Source organism: Uloborus diversus, chromosome 1 (genome assembly GCF_026930045.1).
Source record: "Uloborus diversus isolate 005 chromosome 1, Udiv.v.3.1, whole genome shotgun sequence".
NCBI lineage: Eukaryota > Metazoa > Arthropoda > Arachnida > Araneae > Uloboridae > Uloborus > Uloborus diversus.
In genome coordinates, this window is record NC_072731.1 from 25,695,133 (window position 1) to 25,716,244 (window position 21,112).

Below are 21,112 nucleotides of genomic sequence, written 5' to 3' on the forward strand. Positions count from 1 at the left end.
GACTCATCTGAGCGTTGTAAAGAACAATTATGCTCAATATGAATAAAAACACGAACACCTACTCTATTCGATTGCTGAAATGAAGTTCTACTTGAACCTTTTAGCTCGGTTGCATAATTTTTTCCTGCAGTTTTCGACGGCAAATTAAAAATCTCAAAAATAGTATGCAGGGTAAACCGACATTAGATTAATCGCAAAATCTAAATAAGCACTCAGAAATGCTTAAGATGCTAATCCTAAAAACCACATTGTATGATTCTGTAAGTGCTATCTGCGAATTATAACCTAGAATATTCGATACAAATCATCTCTTTTTGAGATTTATTTATTTATTTATTTTTATTTATTTATTAATTTTTAAGGGGGTTTTTTTCCACCTTTTTTTTGTCCTCAACTAAGAAATATTGTCCGTTTTTCAGGAGAAGGCACTTCGCCACACCCCCTCCAACGCAGAGTTCCATTTTACGCGGGGGTGATCGGTAAGCAATCCACGCGCTTCTAAAGGAGACAAAACCAGATATCCTTAACTTGGGCGTTCATTTTAATGTGCAAAAAAGTCTTAGTGTCCTTTACATCACTTGCTTCACTTGTCTGTTGTTATTTTAGTTTTTCTTACATTTCAAAAACTGCTGCTTTTACAACAAAATGCTACGATCCGAACATACCTTCTGCCGAAAACAGCGAAATAAAATCATCGGATACCACGTGACGAGGGAGGAATCAAGTGCCTTCTTATGAAAAACGGACACTAGTCAGCTGACTTTCTCAGGAACCTGCTACGGACGTTTCTGCGACGCGTTGTTTCGGCTACCAGGCTTGTCAGTAGACTTAATCCGATTATTTCTTTGTTTGTTTACCACGTGCTCTAAAAAAAAAAAAAAAAAAAAAACCACTTGTTTTCGCGAGGCATTAATTTTTGTGAGCCCATTATGATAGCGAAGATTTAAATCTCACGAAATCTTTACTTTCTTTCGACTTGTTGTTCTGTCCACATAATATTCGCGAAATTTTCAGCTCGCGAAAATAGGTGCTTTTTTTTATTTGTTCTGTTTTACAACATCAAAAGCTTGGATTTGGCTAACAAGGCTGAGACGGTTCAGAATTTAAAATTGTCTCTCAGAATTTTAAGAAAATTGACAGGTCAAAAAATAATTTGGCGAGTGGTCCTCGTAGAACGTAGAATCAGCGTATTCCAACGCATTTTTTTCTCTCCCTCTCTCTCTCTTTTGTATTGTTCTGTTTTTGATCTAAAAATAAGCTTTACGCTTTGAAGATGTAATAAAATCGACTTAATAGAGAAAGTTCTTTTTCTTTTCTTTTTTTCTTTATTTTTTTGTGTTTAAAAAATAAAAGACAATATATAGAAAGAAGCGAACAAACTTACTTGCAGTAGTTTCACTAAAGGTTTCGGATCTGATCCCCAAGTTGTTGAAGCAATGTCAAACTGTTAGAAGCAATTAAGAAAAAAAATAAGAAACTATTTACAGGCGTGTACAATTAATGTGAACACATTGAAACTTAAAAATATCCCAATAAAACAAGTGATTGATAATAGTGAACGAAAAATGAAAAATCGATGAATTTAAAACACATAAAATACATAAGTTGCACCTGAGAAATGTCCCAGAGATTCAAAGCTTATATTTGCATAAAATTATCTATTCAAAAGTAATTTAAACGATTAAATTCAAACAGTTAAGAACTATTAAATTTATTTTGTTTATTTTAATGGTGTTTTGTCACAAATAAAATACTCGTACTTGTGTTATTTAAAAATAAATCGACGCATAGCCCGGAACTATGTTTCAAAACCTATGTTCTCTTCCTAATTTCTGAGTAATACTTTAAAACATTATTCCTAACCTTTTCAAAGTACATGTTTTATGAGGAATGTGTTTCTTGTTTTGAGACTTTTAAATTTCAGATTTTGTTATCCATGCAGTTATTTCAATTGATAATCCGTTTCCAATGATAACAAAGAAGACAAGGAAAAAATAATGAAACAATGCCTCCGCAGTTGATCAAGGCATTTAAAGCATAAAATATGTGAAACATTTTTTTTCTTTGCAAATGTCAAGCAAGAAGTCAATTTGAGAAGAAAAAAAAAATGTTTGTATGAATCATGCTTTAAATGAAGGTGTATCAAAAAGCAAGTAAAGATTACACATTTCTTCTTTTTTCATTGGGTATAAGATTCAATCTTAAAACAATGTGCTGAAATTTCAAAATTCGCCCCCGAATTCACGTTTTCCCGCTTGGTATGTTTTTTATCACTAGACCCGACAAAATATGAAAAATCGGGATTTCACTGCACTTTATAAGCTAATACACCTAAACCTGTTTTGGTGCGGCATTTTTCTGTGCGATTTTTCTTCGTGCGGTATGTGAAAATTTCAATCAGATTGAGACCCAATTGACGAATTTATTTTTAAAACGAGTGCGAGATAGTATCTTCAAGTGACCACATAGGCACCCCAATGGGAAGTCACTGTGACCTCCAAAAAAAAAAAAATCCTTATTCAGAAAATTTTCTCCAATTACTCGGCAAAATTTCCTTCACTTGGTTTACTTTGATTTGATCTAAAGATAGGCAATTCCTAGTTATTTTGTAAATTTTTGGGTTATTTTCTATGTATAGCTTTTTTTATGGGGTCCTTATCCTCCGCATAAAAAATATTTTTTAACTTTGTTGCGAAAACAACTTTTTAAAGCTACTCGTGAAGTTTCGGACACATTTTTATGCGATTTTTTTATGCGATCCCTATCTACCGCATAAAAACAGGTTTGGGTGTATGATTTATTCTCATGAAGCTGCAGAACGCACCGAGTTTTTGCTTCTCGCATGACATTAACCATTTTCGATGTTTTCCTACCTATGTTAATTTGGCCAATACAAGACTTGATAAACACCCTAAATATCTTGGAGACTAAAACACTGGAGGACAAAAATACTTCTACTTAAAGACAAATGACCTGTACTTCAATTTGGGGCTTCAAATTTTTGTGCTGCATACTTTTCATTAGAATACATAGTAATAAATCAATTACTATTTACTAATGGAGTGAAATGAATATGAAGGAAAACAGTTGTGTGTTTCTTTATTAAAAACCACCCTCAGAAATCTGCATTACCCAACCCCTACAAAGGAAGAACTGTGCTACTTTAGTTTTAGGAAATTGTGGGTGTCAGTAAGTAGATTTGTTCTTTTTAAGATTAGGCAGATTGAACGAACGAACAATATCAATAAACTATGCAGTAAAAATACAATTTTTCTTAACTACAAAGGGAGTTTAGATAAGAGCGTCTAAATTACAGAACCAGAAACATAAATTCATATTCTGTAAAAACAATTTATCCCATTTGATTCTTTAAAATTTAAATTAAATATATATATTTCTAAATATTATATTTACGTTAAAATATAAATTCTTTAGTTATTAAACATGAGCTTCACCTCTTTGACACATCTGTGTCCATGTTTCTCTAAGAAGTATCTGAATTTCTGACCTGCTGAAGACGATGAACCCAGCAACCATTGTAAAGCTTCCTAAGAAACGAGACATAGAACAAACCATGTACAACATTGTAAAGCTAAAATTAGTCTTTGATCTAAAGTACATTTTGTACATTTTAGTTTCTAAGGTAATTTTTGACGCTCTTCCAAACATCCAATCTGGATTTTTATATCACGAAGATTTTGTGCAATCATAGGATTTAAGTCATTTTTTTCTCCGATATCTATCTGTGTCACGTTATGTTAAAAATCACACATTTCACAGTTAAAATACTGTCGTGAAGACACAAAATGTGGTGCTAAACAGTCTTGTTTTCTGTTACTGCAGTGGCGACTTGGTGGTCAGTCTCATTGGCATCAATTTCGGTGATATATGCTACCTGAATTGACTCATTTCCGATGCTTTTATAATTGAAGGCAGACATAACAAATTTGACATAACAAAAAGATCTAGCGAAATAGAGATTAACCCAAGAAAGATGATTTAGTTACAAGGGTTCCCAAACTTTTTTCAATTCGCATCAACCTTTTGAGCAATTATAGTTTTCTCATTACGTCCTCTCTTTAGTCCTATTAAATACATATATTATATGTTACAGTGAAAGTTGAAAAACTGGTGAATGTTGAAATTTGCCGGTAAATGTCGGCATTCATCGACGGAAGGCCGAACAGTTTCATTGAATCACGTGTGACAGTCACCTTCTCCAATTTCGGTCCTTCACGGTAGCATTTGAGGAGTAATCTGTAAATAAGGAACATCTCCACTTTTTAGAAAACTTCAAATGTCGCCTTTTTTTAAAAAATGTCTTTCAGATGGCAAAAAGGAACTTATTCTTATTAAATCAATTGAAGAAAAGCTAAAAGAAAAAAAAAAGGTGCAGAAAAGAATGAATAGCCAAGTTTTTAATATTTGTTTCAGTCTTATGCTCGTGAAGAAAGTATTTCCTTCAAACTACAATCGTATGTCACAAAATATCTGAAGGGCGCATCATCGAGTACCATGACCATTGAAAAACGCAAGAGTATATTCTATTCCCCTCGCCAGTCAAATATTGTTGATTCCAAGAAAAATATTTTTCTGCATTGGACAAGATGGATTTCTCATTTGGAAAACAATCCAATATTTCCTAACTCAAATTTAAAAAAAAAAAGTCGGCTGTTAAAATAGTTCGTTAATTCGGGGTTTATTAGGACTCGACCGATGCATCGGCGCCGATGGTTCAACAATTTAGCCATCGGCATCGGCGGCCGATGTTAACTTGCAGGAAACATCGGCCCATCGGCCTTAAAAAGTCGAAAAGCCGATGGAATTGGCCGATGTTTTCAAAAAAAAAAAAAGACCTTTGCTGTTTTACTTGTTAATGCAAAGTAAAGGGAGTTATTGTTTTCATATAAAATTGTTTACTTAAACTTCGGTATGAGTTTCTATTTTAGCCACCCCTGAAAGAGTTTTTAATACTGCATTCAGATACCAAACAAGTTAATTATTGCGTTGTTTCTTGCGGCTGGATGTACGCATGTATCTCTCATAAGTCATAACTCAAAAATGGTAAACTGAAGAAGGTTAAAATTTCGCATGTGGGGTGTGCGCACGTTCCAGTTATGCACTTCCCTTTTTGTTTCCGATCGGGTGTTCTAAAAACCTTATTTACTCATTTTTTGTGGCTATTAACTACTTATTTCAATACAAAACTAATATAGCGTCTCAGATTGACGATCATTTGGTGATACACTCTATAACAAAAAAATCGAAGCACCAAGAAGGAGTGATCCGATTGAGATGAAAATTTGTTGATAGGAAGACAATGCATAGAATAGTAAATGATTAAATTCTTAGAACAATTGAATAATTTATGTCAGAGTTACAGTAACAAGTTCAATAAGGTATTGACCCGCCTCTAGCCTATACATACAAGCTCAAGCACGACGTGGGAAACACCGATAAAGCTCCCGGAGGTTGTCCTGCGGTATTTTCGGCCAAATTTGCTCCAATTGTCGAACGAGGTTTTCAACATTCCTTGCCAGATGCAACCGACATCCCAACATATCCCAGACATGCTCGATGGGAGAGAGATCTGACGATCTAGTAGAACACGGAAGAATGTGACAAGCTTGCAGACAGTTCATAGCAACACATGCCGTATGTTATCTGGCATAGTCCTGCTGAAAACCAGCCGAGGCTGCTTCAAAAGGAACGGCAACAAAACAGGTCTTAGGATGTTGTCGACGTAAAACTGTGCAGTAAGTGTACCACTAATTACGACCAAAGGGGTCCATTTATCAAAGGAAATGGCACCCCAGACCATAATGCCTTGTTGAGGGCCAGTGTGGCGTGCAAAAGTGAAACCAGGACCTTCCTCTGCCCTGGGTGTCTCCAAACACGTCTTCGATGATCGTCATGAGACAGTTGGAAGCGGGATTCATCGCTAAAGACTATATATCCCCAGTCGGCACCATTCCAATCTGATCGAGCCATGCACCACTGTAATCTGGCTCGGCAGTGTGTAGGCGTCAGTGGCATAACGGTCGGCGTGAGCGTAGATTTAGTTGTCGCAGCCGTCTGTAAATGGTCATGATGGACTCTGGTGTTTGAGTTGAATGTCTGATGGTTCATAGAGATGAAGAAAGCGCTGTGACAGCTAATCGGACAATCACTCTGTCATCACAATTTTGTTGTGACCCCAGGTCGACCGCTAACATCCTGACGCTGAACTCTGCCATTTTCCACCCATCTTTGCCAGCATCTTCGAATCGCCGCATCGCTTCGACTCAAATGACGAGCGATTCTCCGATTTGACCAACCGGCCTCTTTTTCAATCCAATGATATGACCTCGTTTAAACTTTGACAGTTTGCTCGTAATGAGCACGAACCATGCGGCGAGGCATTTTTAAGTTGTTGAAAGGTAATCTGAATCGCAATCAAACCGAAAGTTTTAACTACAGTTGAAGAACTGTTCTTTATATACATCTGCTGGATGCGCAGTTTCGATGCGCTGGAGATCAAACTGTTCATTCATTGGACACCAAATTTTAATCATTTGCACATCTGGTCAAAACAATCATGCATACAAAATTTCAAAGCAATCGGATGATTGCTTCTTGATGCGTCGATTTTTTTGTTATAGAGTGTATACTGCTGAATTGGAGACCGTGGAAATAAATATGAAAAGGCGAAACCGGTTTTTGTGTCATTTTGTTAGATTCCCGTCGGTCCGGCGTTAATTTTTAAAACACTTACGTGCCTCTCCCCTCCCTCTCCCTGTATTTCTGAAAATTAAACTCTAAATGCATTTCCGAGTTGTTGAAACTAACACCATTCATAAAATTAGACATTTTGTTATTCAAACTTACTCTATTGTTTAGGAGGAATTTAGAGCATTAATGTAAGAAATTGATTAAAGACGTTTTTAATGGTGACATAATTCGGAAATCAAAGGGACTTTTGAATTTTTTCTTCGGTCTTGAAGTCGACTCAGGCCGAAGTTGGGCACGAAGTTTAATGTTGTGAGTTACTCCAAAATCAGCGGGTGATTCCCCCCCCCCCCCGCCCCTCCCTCGTCGTTTCAAGCATTTTTTAAATATTTAGCGATTATTTATTTTGCTCAAGAAATGTCATTTTGCGTATATCTCATTCTTGTTTCATCTTTATTTCGTAATGCGCCATCTTTTTTGCATCCTTTATAGCAATCAATTATTTTCTAAGTAACTATTTTCATGTATTTTTATAAAATCAATGTGAACGAGTTATTTTCGTTTTCATCATATTTTTAATAATATGTTATAGAAAAGTTTCAAGGATTTTCCATTAAGCAATTTTTTAAATTTCAGCAAATTATTGTTAAATTGAAAAATTTAATTTGAACTTGTTTGTAGTGCATCATAAAAGATTTTAAACAATCAAATTGTTCAATATTATGTGTGCGAACATTAGATCCAGTAGTATATGTATTTAGTTATTATTAACTTGGAGTAAATATCGAGTTTGTTTATTGTAGCTGCGTTTTAAGAACCTTACTCTTTTCATGGCTATTTCTTTTTTCAGAAAAAATTATATCACTGTTATAGCTTTTATGAAAAATGCAAATTTTTCTATTCATAAATTTTAAATAAGTACAAAATATTCTTATTATGATTTAATATTGTAATTTATCTCTTACTTTTATCGTTTAATTTCATGACTAAAAAATGTCTACGTGCAATCTTTCCACTTTAATTACGTAATTTGTTGACTGTTTCATATTTTTATTCTTAATTTTTTTTGAATGATTAGACAACACAATTTCAAGTTTTTTAACTATGTATAGTGTACATAATTCATACATTATTACAATATTGCTGAAATCTTAGTTATATGTTCAATTTAAAAAAAAAAAAACAAATCAGTTGGTTATTAAACAGTCTTTGTTTTTCTTCCTTTTTTTCCTCTCTTTCTTTCTTTCTTTTTTTTTTTTTTGCTGTTGCTCTTTCTCTACCATTATACAACAGTCGAAAAAAAAAGAAGCATAACTAAATCCTAAATTTCGGGGACAAGCTGTATAAAACATTACCCAGAATAGTTCACATTACCGAAGCACATCCACCTTTAAAGGGTCACCTTGAGGGATTATGTACTTCTGCCAGTGTTCATATAACTTTTGGAAACACTCCTGGAAGCCTTTTTCGCAACCTACTATGATGCAGCTTTATGTTCTCCTGACGGAACAAAGCGGCGTGCATGCAAATGTTTTTTTGCTGGGAACAGGTAAGAGTCACACGGAGCTAAATCCGACGAAACGTTATGTTATTTGTTTTTCATATCAGAGCATTGATCAATCAAACCGTGCATCTTCAACATGAAAATCGCCTTCTTCCCCACGACGAAGAAAACGGCAGCGCAAGAGGCCTTACAGGAGGTTGCGAAAATGGCTGCCAGGAGTGCTTCTAAAAGCTATACGAGCGTTGGCAAAAGTGGATAGTCCTTCAAGGTAAAATATTTTGTAGATAGATGTTCTTCGGTAATGTGAACTATTCAGGGTAAGGCTTTATACTGTTTGTCCTCGAACTTTTAGATCATACTACGTACGTATGAGTTTTCAACTTACTATTTCATAACGTTTCTGAGTGACGCACGTTTGCGTGTATGAAGACATCACAAGAGAACTTGCGATAATTAACTAAGGAGATGTTCAAAATGGATATTGTGATCATCTATAAGTTTTTAGGTACATATGCGTGTACAGATGTGCCGAAAAAACTTGTGAAGTTTAAATTGAGTGATCGCAAAATAGAAATTAGGTAGAAATTTGATTTTTTTTTTTTGATTACAAGTCCTTATTCGTAGAAAGGAAGTAAAGTGAAATGAATAATTGATCCTTTAAATCCCTGACAATCTTATCAATTTATTTCCGTCAGATTTTTTTTTTTTTTTTTGTCATTGGCCAACGGCATCGGCCATTTGGAGGAAAACAATCGGCAATCGGCCCATCGGCCATCTTCGAACAATCGGCCAACAATCGGCATCGGCCCATCGGCCAAAAAGTGCCATCGGTCGAGCCCTAGGGTTTATCATTAAGTAAATAGGGGATTTTGCCTTCATTTTAGTTAAGGAAAAAAGAAAAATTCGCTAAATCGCGAAATTCGTTAAATGGAGGTTCGTTAAATCGGGGTCTGACTGTATTTATATTTATAATGAATCGGCGTAGGTATGTCATGTACTTACCTCAACTTGCATCTTTTGGAATTCCTCTGGTTTGATCGACCTCGATATGTGAAAGGCCAAACTCTAAATTGAGAGGGAAAGAAAACGAAAGCATGAATAACATGATATAGAGTGGCGCACATAGCATCCCTGTAACCCTCGTAGCCCGGGGGGGGGGGCGTAAGAGGTATGAGGGCACAAGCTCTGAATAAACAACGCTACCTGAAAGTCATAAAAAAATTCCTTATGGGGGAAGGCGCAATTTTATATTTTGCAGGGGTGGGGGGACATACCGAAGTCCATGTTCGCAACTGATAATGTAGATTATTTGCTGCAGATTTAATAAAGAACATGAGTTTTGCTGAAATAAAGGAATTGGAGTTGAGAATAAGTAAAAGACAGAACATTAACTAGGACTAAATTACAAATTCCGATATATGTTCTCCCTAATCAGAGAATACAGATCCAAACTGCAACAGCAGTGTTACACTATTATTCAATCTGTCTAGTTAAAGATCGAACTTTCTCTATTCTTAGCTTTTATCTGTTTTCTGTCAAGCGTGATGATTACGAAAAATGTTCAAATGTCTTTCTTTTTGTTAACGTTTTAACAGTAATACAGAAACTAAAGCTGCGTTAGATTAACTTTATGCAGCCATAGTAGGGGAAACTAGGGAGACTTGACCCAGTTTTTGGTTTTTAATTTAATTTTTTTTTTTTTTTTTTTGTAGAATAGTTAAAACGAAATAAAAAATATACACAAATAGGTTGCTACTGTGCACATTATTATGGCTAAAATATTAGCATAATTCTAAGTAAAAATGGTAGAAAAATTATATTCCTCCAGTCTACATATGGGTCAAGTGTCCCTAGATCTAGGGAGAGTTAACCCAACACCTAAAGAGACATGACCCTTCTCATGAATGTAAGAAAAATTCATAGATATTGAAATAAAAAACGCAGGTTTTATGGTGCTTTTTGTTTTAGTAAGTGATACTGGAAATGAATATACAAAATACTTACTCTTTAGGTGAAGAGTGTTACTTTTTTTTTTCTTTTTTTTTTTAAATTTTTAATCTTACTCCATACTAGCAAGAGAGCAGAAGTCGAATTCAAAACTTTATTAGCTTAGACCTAAGCAATATTTCCGTTATTTTACTAAGTAATAATTCATTGGGGTGAAAGATTATTAGTATTCTACTTATTTGTCAAATAAAAACAATTTTTAGACCAAAATATTATATGTTATAATTTATTTAAAAAAAAATCAGGCCTTTATATTCACAATATTCGAGTTTTTTTTGACAAAATAAAATCATTAACCCTAAATTATAATATTTTATCGATTCAAAAATGAAAATTCAATTTAAAAACATCAAATTAAACAAAAACATCAAATTAGTTTTTGGGTCAAGTCTTCCTAGTTAGTTTGGGTCAAAGCTCCCTAGTTAGCTTTCTTTTGTCTATTTTAATTTTTTAGCAATTTATATTAAAGTTGTATAAAACTACTGCATACAAATTTATAGCTAGAAAAGTGACTAACACATGTATACTTTTGAAAATTATTTTCCTTAAAAACTGGGGGATTAAATTAAAAAAAAATCCAAAATCATCAAACTTGACTTGAAGGGTAAAGTATCATTTAACACTAAATATCTTTGAATTCTTTTAAACCACTGATAATTCTGAAATGGCTTGTCCCTTCAAAATACTGTTGTGTGACTGGTCAACCAATAAAATGTTCCTTAATTATTATCCTTTTCATGGAAAAAATCCTCATGGGTCAAGTCTCCCTATGGGTCAAACCTCCCTAGTTTCCCCTAAGCGAATGAAACCTGGAAATGAAATGGGATCATTACTTCAATCTGAATCAGTTGGTGAAAATAAGCAATGTTTGATGGCTAAACAAGCTCCGAAGTTGGTGCAGCGGTTCTCGTTTTCTGTTTCGAATCTTTTGCCTTTACCTTGCAATAATCTGGAGTCACAATTCATTGCTAAGTTCGGGGAGAGTTCTGACGAACAAGATGGAGATGGTTCAGATGCGGTAGCTGGTTTTAAGCAGTAGAGGGCATTTTTGAAGTGATAACTTCTTATGGGAGGGTAAACCGATTTGTGACATAACGCGCATAACGGCGCAACTCTCGTCTGGCATTCCTTTCGTTCGCGCATACGACAGAAGCTCGCGTGGTCGGGGAAATTTTGTTTCTACACTCTTTGGGTCAGCTTTAAGCGTTAAGTGATACTAGTAGAAAAAAAAATGAAATTAACAGAAGATGGATGGTCGACGCAACATAACGCAATCTCCTAACGAAAGGTGAGTTTAATAATACAATATAATACCAATAACATTGTAAAAAATATATATTCAAAAGAGCATTCAATTTTAAAATTTATTTTCAAAACAAAAATATTTTTGCGATTAGTTATACTAAAAATATCTCGTTTCATTTAGGGTTTTGAACTGTCATAAGGTGTACATATTTTAAACGAGCTTTATCCTCACAGACTCCGCAACGCGGGGATTGGGGACGACCGAGAAAACAAAAAATAATAAAATAACAAAAATAATAATAATAATAATAATAATAATAATAATAATTTAACCAGTGTATCACAGAATAAAATCTAAACTGACTTTGTCTTTAAAAGAATCACTCGTTAAAAATTTAGTAATTTGGGGTGGAGATCCGATAAAAAGTACGGTTAAGGTCCCTGGTGATTTTAGCAGGGGGAGGGCAAATATAGATCCTAGCCTGGTCGTAATAATACGCCAATTTTATCATTTCAGGTTTAAGCTTAACCTTGTGGTTTGTTTATGGTGATAACATTTATTTACAATTAACATTTTAAAACAGTATTAAATCTTTAAATTTATTTTCGAAACAAAATCATTTTTGCGATTAGTTTTTCTAAAAATATCTCGCTTTATTTAGGGTTATGAACTGTGAAAAGGTGTACATAATTAGAACAAACTACCGTACTTCCCCGCAGTTGCCGGCATGCCGCAAAATATCAGGGTCACCAGACTTTCAACAACCCTTTCCTGGTCCTTTCCGGCATGCCGGAAAAAACAAGATTAAAAAAATCATAACGAAGATTTTAATGTTAATTTTGCTTCTGATCGAGCTAACAATTTAGTATCGTTTCTACAATCCAAATTACAATTACAAATGATTAATAAGCCAGAAGAAGCCACTACAAATCACAGAGCTGTACTTGATGCAGTCTTTGCAAGATTTTTAGATAACATACAATGCAAAAATTTCGTTGCTCATTATAGCTACCATAGACCAATTGTTACTTTCATAGGATTAAATAATGATAAAAATTTAATCCTATGAAAGTTATCACTTCTGCCGAGCGTCCCGTGACGCACATTTTTTTTTCTTTTGGGGTTTTTTGTTCTAAATTATGTGGGAAAAGTTTTGTTAGGACTTTTTCGGATTGAAAAAACACTTCTACATGACATGATGCCGCCTCGCAGCAGATTTTTTTCTGTAGTCTGTGACGCAGATTGAAATTCCAAAATTAGTCTGCACGATAAACGACGTTAGAGTAATTATAAAATCTGACTCAGACAGAGAAATGTGGAGAAATAAGATGCTAATTGTAAAAACTACAAGTACATGATACCCGTGAATTATATCTCAGAAATGCGTACAAATCTTCGTTTGCTGAAGTTTAATACGTGTATAGTTTTTTAATAAAACTTTTAGTTTTTTCCCCCTCTCTTACTGAGAAAAAAGTTTGCAGATTTTCTCCTGAATCTGTTACACACGTCACGTAATTTCTGCAACTGGTGTGTGCAGCTAAGGGAATCATAACTTTAAAAGGTAATGTTAACTAGAGTGCTTTTAAAATTTGGGAAGTTATGCGGTACTTATTCATTTGTTAGTTTCTACTGACATAATCTTGGATAATAGTGAACAATTGCAGTTGTCACCTGTATCGCTGAAGGAACATCAGCACTTTCAACATCGCTGCTCGTCTTGACAAGAGTTGAAAAGTCTCTGTACACGCTATCATCAACCTCTGAAACAAAGAGCAACTGTGTTAGCGAAAGCAACAACATACGCTATTTAGTGCTTCGCAGTCGCGCTTCAAACAGAAGAAAAAATTCTTTTTGTGAGATGGGGAAATTTAAATACGCCATAAGGTTGAATGTGTCATAATGGTGGATTCATGAACAGTTTCAACTTTGAACAATTCATGTATCTCCATAAACATATGCCTTAAAACATGTTTATCTATTTATTTCTCACTAGTGTATACCCGCACGACTCTGCCCATAGTAGAAAATTAAAAGAGCATTTGGTTCGCCTGTATATTTACAAATGATGGCTGACGTATTTCTCGCCAATCTGCTATGTTCATTTGATCGCCCATGTTACGGTTCCACGTTATGATAATTTGGCAATTTACTAGTCCACGTTATGATAATTCGTTCGGTAAAATGTTCTTAAAATTGGAATAGAAAAAGAACAAAATCGAATTTTCGAAAAATCGATTGTGCTCACCCCAATGCTACGAACTAATTCTGTGCCAAATTTCGTGAAAATCAGTCGAACGGTCCAGGCACAATGCGAATAAAAGACATCCAGAGACACATACATCCAGAGACACAGACTGTCAGCTTTATTATTAGTAAAGATTTTAGGGAAAGTTGTGGGAATTCAGCTTACTTATGGTGTAGTGAACCGATCAGTGAATGAACACTTAATAGCAATTTCATTTTCCAAAACTCATAACGTCGTTAGAAATTGTGGCATTTGGCGCATGATAGCAAAAGCGTTTTAGAAGATATATGTAGTTATTTTTAAAAAGAATGCGAAATGTTCTATAGATCTGCAGTAGTTTTTTTTGGGGGGGGGGGAATTGAAAAAACATGCCCTGACCCAGTAAACGAATACCCCAAAAAGTGGACATACACAGCATTTTCTGTTTTTTTTATTTTTCTTTAAATGAAAAGGAAGTTACTCTTGCCCATTCATCTGAAAAAAATGTTTTTAAACCTTATTTTTTCAAAAATCGTACGAGCTGTCCATTCATTGGGGGAGGAGAAAGGGGAGTTAAAAAATGGTCGGACTACTCAAAAAAAAGAAAATTATTTCGCTTCGGAAATGACATTTTTGCGTTTGAATGCTTAATACTTCCTTGCCAAATTATTATTGTTGTTATTATTATTATTACTTCTTGGTTACCGATCACTTAACCAATGCATTGCTAGTTTTTGCAAGTGTCCTGTGGTTTTCTAAGTATTTTAGACTTGAGAATGTTCTGCTCAAAACTTCTTCAGTAGGATATCGAAAATATATTTTTGTGCCAAACTTGCAGAACACCGAAACATTTGGCATTTTCATTTTTTGTGGTTTTCTGCTTAATTTACATTACTTTAAAGTATTTACAAACTTCCTTGAAAAAACATGGCTTTACAGGAAAGACAAAAAAAAAAAAAAAAACAGAATGTTCAATACCTCCTTTTGCTTCGGCCAGCGTGGTCAGCACAAGCATGTTCCACATTGACGATCCTTGACTGCAGATCAGATGGGCGATCATTGCCTATAGGGTAAAAAAGTATTACAGAAAGTGAGCAAATGAGAATCATTCAGTACTAAAGTAAATATTACACAGAAAAAGCTGTTATTTAAGCGTAATATTTTTGCAATTTCTCTTATGTGCAGCAAATGCAAAATAAGAAAACACCTAATGGTCAGCAAATGTCTGTGATCACTGACATTTGTATTATGTGGTGTGAAAGTTCATCAAGATACTGGCACGAAAAAAATCCACATATGTTGAAAATTTAACCAAGCGTTTTAAAACTCAATATGGCTAAACAACTTAATTAACAAAGTCATTCTAGCATTTAAAAAAAAAAAAAGAAAAACTGGAGTAGGGTCAGTTGGGGTAATTATGAACAAATTTTCTAAGTTTCAGATTAAACAGCTGCCAAAAGTCTTTCATACATGCAGAAATTTCTAAAGTCACGAAAAACAAATGTATCATTGCCCTACTTCATTCTGTGAGTTTGTTTTTGTTTTTAAGTTGCAGTCAGTGTCCTTAAAATGCCTGTTCATAATTACCCCATATGTTCATATTTATCCCAGTGTGTATAAGGTAATTATGAACATTAATTCCAGTCATCATCCACAGAATGATTTTCCTGAACTTCCTTTACTGTACCATAAAAATGATAAACCACGAAGGGATATTGCTTTTTTCTTACTTTTTGCAGGAATTCTGTTTTTTTTTTTTTTTTTTTTGTTCAGTGAAATGCTGGGGTGCCGCTTTATAAAGCCAATATACCTATCCTCTCCTGGCTTACCATCTTTAAAACGATTGTGCAATCCATTAGCTACAACAACATACTGCTGGACGAATGTTTTCAATTCTTCTTTGTCACAGGGAAACCCCATTTGAGCATTGGCAATTAATTTCACCAGAGTTCGCTCTCGCTCCACATCAATACATGTGTCTATTGAGCGACCTGCTCCAATTTTATCAGCCTCAGTTCTGCCTGCGACTCTGTTGTGCAACACTCCCAAATTAATACCATAGGTAGCCATTGCATCTCTGTAGGTTTTGTTACCAATAAAAACATCCCGCACTGCGTTCAACTAAAGCCCTGGATCCTTCTTGACGAATTGAGGGGTTTACGTTCAACAAGTCTTCTCTGAAGTAGCTCGTGGCTGGCTTCTTTTTTCTTTTCTTTTTTTGACGTGGGTGTGAGGCATTTTGTCATTTTAACCTATGAAGGAACTCATTAGGTAATGTTTGTTGGCTCATTTTCATGATTAAAATAATAATTAAAATTTTGACCTTAAAAAATTCATCAGAAATGCCAGAAAATGCTCCGAAAGAAATGTTCATAATCACCCCATATCAAAAAAAATGTGGGGTAAATATGAACACTCTTCTGTGAATCAACAAGATCGAGATCTAGCAAAAATTAATCGAAATCCTAAGGGGGCATTAATTACTGAATGTGAAATGTTTTAGAACGATATCTTACCTGGATTTCCTATGATGAGGCAGTCGCAATATTGAACACACAACAAAATGATTTTCACTTTCTGAAGACATGAACTCTTATAACAACTGGAATGGCGTAATCAGTATTGTCAAACTGGCGGGAAATAGCCGTTGGTTATCAGTCGAGTGATAAACCATCACATATTAATACTTTTTGGTTCCTACAATGCTTATAGGAGCGCTAACGGCGCTTGTTCGGTTCTAACCCATGTTCATATTTACCCCATCCTACTCCTAACATTCATGTCGGGAAGCGCTGAAGTAAAAAGCCTTGAAGACACAGAACGCACTTTTTTTCAAGTGCAAAATGCCGAATATGTATTATTTTTCGTGCGTATGTATGTGTGCAACAAAGGATTTCATGATCGCCAGTCTTATTTCCTCAAATAGGTTGTGGTGGCCTAATCGGTAAGGTGTCGGACTCGATGGGATCGATGCCAGCCGGTCGAATATACCCCGTCTTCGTTAATGATGACTGAGGCACGTTACATATGTCGTGGTCACAAAGTTCTCCAAGTGAACCAAGACCTCTGAGGAGGGCGGATTCAGGGGAGGGTCAAAGGATCAGCAGATCCCCCGACACAAGAATTTTATTATGATTATTATCAAACTTCAAATTTTTAGATCCGCAGAACTAGTACATGGAATTAATGTTAACTTTTTTTTTGCTTCGTCCTGAAAGATATTTCTTCTTGACGCGTCATGGTTCAAAGAATATGACTGGGTTCGTTTATCGTTTATTGGGCTACTTTATTTTTTTAAAAAAATCACCTCTGATGAGTACAGCTTTTTTTTTAAAGCACTCTTCCACTTCAAAGCACATGTTGTGTGTGCTATAAAATGTGTATGTAAATGAATCCAACTATTTTATAGCTGTAACCTCATAAGTCAAAGCTTACGGTAACGTGACGTCTGTCTGCCTAGAAAAATGACTTTTGATGAAAATTTGGGGGGAAAGGATCTATGTGTACCATGGATTGCGCCATTGAAAAATTTGGGGGGGGAGGGGGGAGTTTTATAATTTGAAAGAGTTTTGATCTCATTTGGAGGAGGGAGGCTCGTAATATATTAGGGGGTATGCCCTCACCTATGGGGAGGGGATGGGTACCCCTGCTTAACTGTTACTTTTATAAGTTGAAGGTATAATACTCTGGCCATTGAAACTTGACCCCCCTTACAAAATTTTCTGGATCCACCCCTACAAGGGAACCAGGAGTTGATCGACTTCTGGTATGGATAAAAAAAATAGAGCTATCTTCTGGGCTCCATGCAACCTGTTAAGCCACAAATAGTGGTAGGTAGGGGACCCTGATGTATGTTTGATGTAATATCCTTGGCTTACAAAACTCGAATTAATCTCTTTTGAGCCCATTCGAACGGATTCTTTGTGCTTGAGCAGCCTGGTACAATGTGATCTTTAAGAATGGAGGTCACTAATGTTTTGGCAACTTTTTCAGACTAGCACTGCATAGTAGCCTTCACCCAATACGCTGGGTCGGCCGATGACATAACTAGGAAATTATTATAATTCAGATTAGTAAATAAGCACCTGGACATGAAATTTTGCATATTTTTAACTCTTAGAATTTCGTTCATAAACAGTACCTCTAAACTATATTCTAATGAAGAAAAAAGTTCGCACTTACCTCGGTAAGATCAGAGCAGTGCTCAGACATCACCTTTAAAGCTTCTTTAGCTGTCTTGCACTCTTCAACTGGGATACGGTACTTGGGATAAAATGCTTGAGCTCTCTTCAAGTGCATTCCGGAGAAAAACATGCACTGAAATAATTAAGACCCTTTAACACCTTCATTCGATTTAAATTCAATAATATTGCATGCATAAAGATATCATACAATATACAGGATTAGCATTAAAGAACATCCCGGTTGTAAAATTTATGTTTCATAAACTATTACACTTTGCACTATGAATGATACATAAAAATAAGGATAAACTGTGAAAGTTTTTTTTCAGTCTCAAATGTTCGATATGTGCGGCTTTCGTAACGCGACACACATCTTTAACATACATTGCGGAGTGTATCACTGTCATTTTTACTTCCTTTTACAAAAAAAGGAAGTATTGTATACGCTAAAAAAATTTCACTCAAAATTTGGCCTTAATTTCCATTTTGCTCACCCCCGAATTAGAGTTTTTTTTTTTTTTTTTTCAACCAAACCACACGCGGATAAGTGGCTAAGAACGTATAGATACCCGAAATATCCATTTTGACATTCCCCGAGTTAATCACAACGACTTTTCTCGTGACATCCGTATGTATGTATGCAAGTATGTATGTCGTATAACTCACAAGAACGGTATGTCCTAGAAAGTTGAAATTTGGTACGTAGACCCCTAGTGGAGTCTAGTTGTGTACCTCCTTTTTTGGTTGCATTCGGGTGTTCCAAAAGGGCTCTTTTACACCTTTTTGGGGGAAAATAAAGTGGTGTTATAATTTATGCAAACACTTGGCAATATATCGCCATGCGCCAAGCTTTTGTTTGCCAAGTTTTGGCGCCAACTTGGCGACAAATTTGGCAATCTTTTTTTTAACTTTTAAATCTGGTTTCTATTTGGTCATTGTTGGTGATATTTAGAGAGTTAACTATTGAATTGCATTAAAATCGCCAATAATGGGAAAATAACTTTAAATTGGTGTAAAAGGAAGTCACGTGATGCACACATCAGCTCGTTTCGTAATGCTAACACACATGCGATCTCTGAGTTCTTGCAATGTTGGTTGGTTTGATTAGGTTTTTGGCTTGCAATGTTGTGTGCAAAGGTGGTATAAAAACACTGTCTTTGACGAAATCTCGCAAAAAGATCACATTGGGTTAAGTTTGGGGATCTGATTGGCCAACGCATAAAATGTAAATCGTCATCACCTGCACGGCCAAGCCAGCTGTGCGGAAAGTCAGTGGCGCAGGGAGGAGGGGGGAACACCGCCCAGAGGTCTTGGTTTTAACATTGTTGCCAATCCTAATACAGTAGTGTAAGGACTATTGTTACCAAAAAACCCCCTCCAGATGAAATTTCTGGCTGCACTAGTGCAAAGCTGCACGTTTAAGTAGTTAAATACGTTAAAATAAAACTTTCACAGTTTATCTTTATTTTTATGTATCATTTATAGTGCTAAGTGTAATAGTTTATGAAATATAAATTTTTAAGATTGGGATATTCTTTTATGGCAACCCTGTGTTTGATCTATTAAACTTGAAATTTGAGCTAAATAAGGAAAATTTTTATCAGGGAGGGGGGTTGCATTGCGCATTCGCGTAAAATTGCAACGCATAAAATGAAATAAAAGGTGTCAAATCTTAAACCGCGTATAATCAAAACCGCATAAAATAAACCCGCGTAAAATAAGGGTCTACTACAGGCCCGGATCCGCATACCCGCAGAACCTGCAGTGCGGGAGAGCCACACGTTTTTAAGGGGCCCAACGTGCCAAGAAATTGAACAAAACTGGCACTAAGACTTATTAACGCTGCAAATATACACTGTTGGCCTCTTGGGAGGGTCCCTGCAGATTTTGTTGCAGGTGGGCCCGAAATTTATAGATCCGGGCCTGCTCTACTGTATTAAGAAATAGCTGAAGTCTTCCAAAGATTCTTACCTCCAGCAATCTCTTCGTTTTCATCCACGGCCACTCCTTTGTTGTGCTGTAAGCGTACCGCTCCTCAGAAACTTCAAAGAGTTCTGGATCGTCCAGTAGACGTCCCATGAAAGCCACCATAGTTGCTTTATTTATGGGGTTGCTATCCTCGTTATGCATGCCACGAAACAACTTGAAATAAAAGCACCCCGAAATAGGAGTTAGTGTATGAAAATTTTGATGCATTGAAATTGAAACACAGTAATGTTACGTTTCACATATTTTTAAGGAATTTTAATTTCTTGTTACAAATATGATTATGTTGCCGTAAAGGAAAAACTTTTCTGTCACTTCTTCAAAGCTTTACAAGATCTTTTATTTTTTATTCCCCCCTCCCCCCCCCCCCCAGCGTCTGATCGGTCAGAAAACGAAAACCACAGTAAAAATGAAAATTGTTTTGTGTGGAATATTTAGATTTATTATCCAGATGCTTCTTTGCATAGTCATCATTTTATAATTCAGGCATTTCTCGCAGAGTGGTATTAACTTTCCCAACCCTCGTCATTGTGGGCAGACGCCTAGTTAACAGCCAACGCTCTACGCTTATCCTAGCCAAGCTTTTGTACTTTGTGAGGCAGATTTTTTATATTTTCATCTGAGGAGTAAAAACTTGGAAATCGGAAGGAGCTAATTCCGGATTGTGATGGTTGGAGATGAAGAACATCTGCACGTAGTGGTGTACGCTCGAGTTTTTCAAGCGACAGACCCAGAGTTAAAAGTCGACCATTCTTGTCGTAACACTCCAACACGCCGCCAAACATATTCTTGTGATTTTATGAATTGTCGGAAACAAGAAACATTTTAAAATGAATAAATATATCAGCATTAATTTACCAAATTAATTATTAATAGCAAATACTTAATTCAGTTAACAAAAAGAGCAATTATTTTATTCATTTTTTTCATAATTCAAAAAAAAAATAAACAAATAAATAAAATAAAGTTATAATGATAATAATAATAACGAAATAAAAAAGTCTTAAAGTACCATGATTTTAAACTGATCTAAAAAGTATAAAAAAATTTCTTCTAGCTTCATATAGATTTAAAGCCCTATCCAGTTCAGAATTTCTTCCAGATTATCTGGAAAATTTGTGATTGTGTGTTTTTAATTGCTATCAAGATACTTGTAAGCTTTAAAAGGAAAGATATGGGGCGCACGCAACTGGCGGTTTATGCATTTATAATTCAACTAAAATTTTATTGCTCTGTAAATAGTATAAACTGAG

General features: G+C 35.3%; 1 protein-coding gene across 1 annotated transcript in view; it reads right to left on the bottom strand.

Moving 5' to 3' along the window:
• Positions 1-21,112, bottom strand: part of LOC129234495 (putative phosphoenolpyruvate synthase) — an 82,487-nt gene that overhangs the window by 23,229 nt on the left and 38,146 nt on the right. The window contains exons 17-23 of the mRNA XM_054868494.1: positions 19,845-20,015; positions 17,872-18,006; positions 14,668-14,752; positions 13,137-13,225; positions 9,215-9,277; positions 3,456-3,548; positions 1,385-1,444 (exon numbers count right to left, since the gene is read on the bottom strand). Coding sequence (XP_054724469.1) covers positions 1,385-1,444; positions 3,456-3,548; positions 9,215-9,277; positions 13,137-13,225; positions 14,668-14,752; positions 17,872-18,006; positions 19,845-20,015 — 696 coding nt within the window. The remainder of the gene's footprint in view (positions 1-1,384; positions 1,445-3,455; positions 3,549-9,214; positions 9,278-13,136; positions 13,226-14,667; positions 14,753-17,871; positions 18,007-19,844; positions 20,016-21,112) is intronic.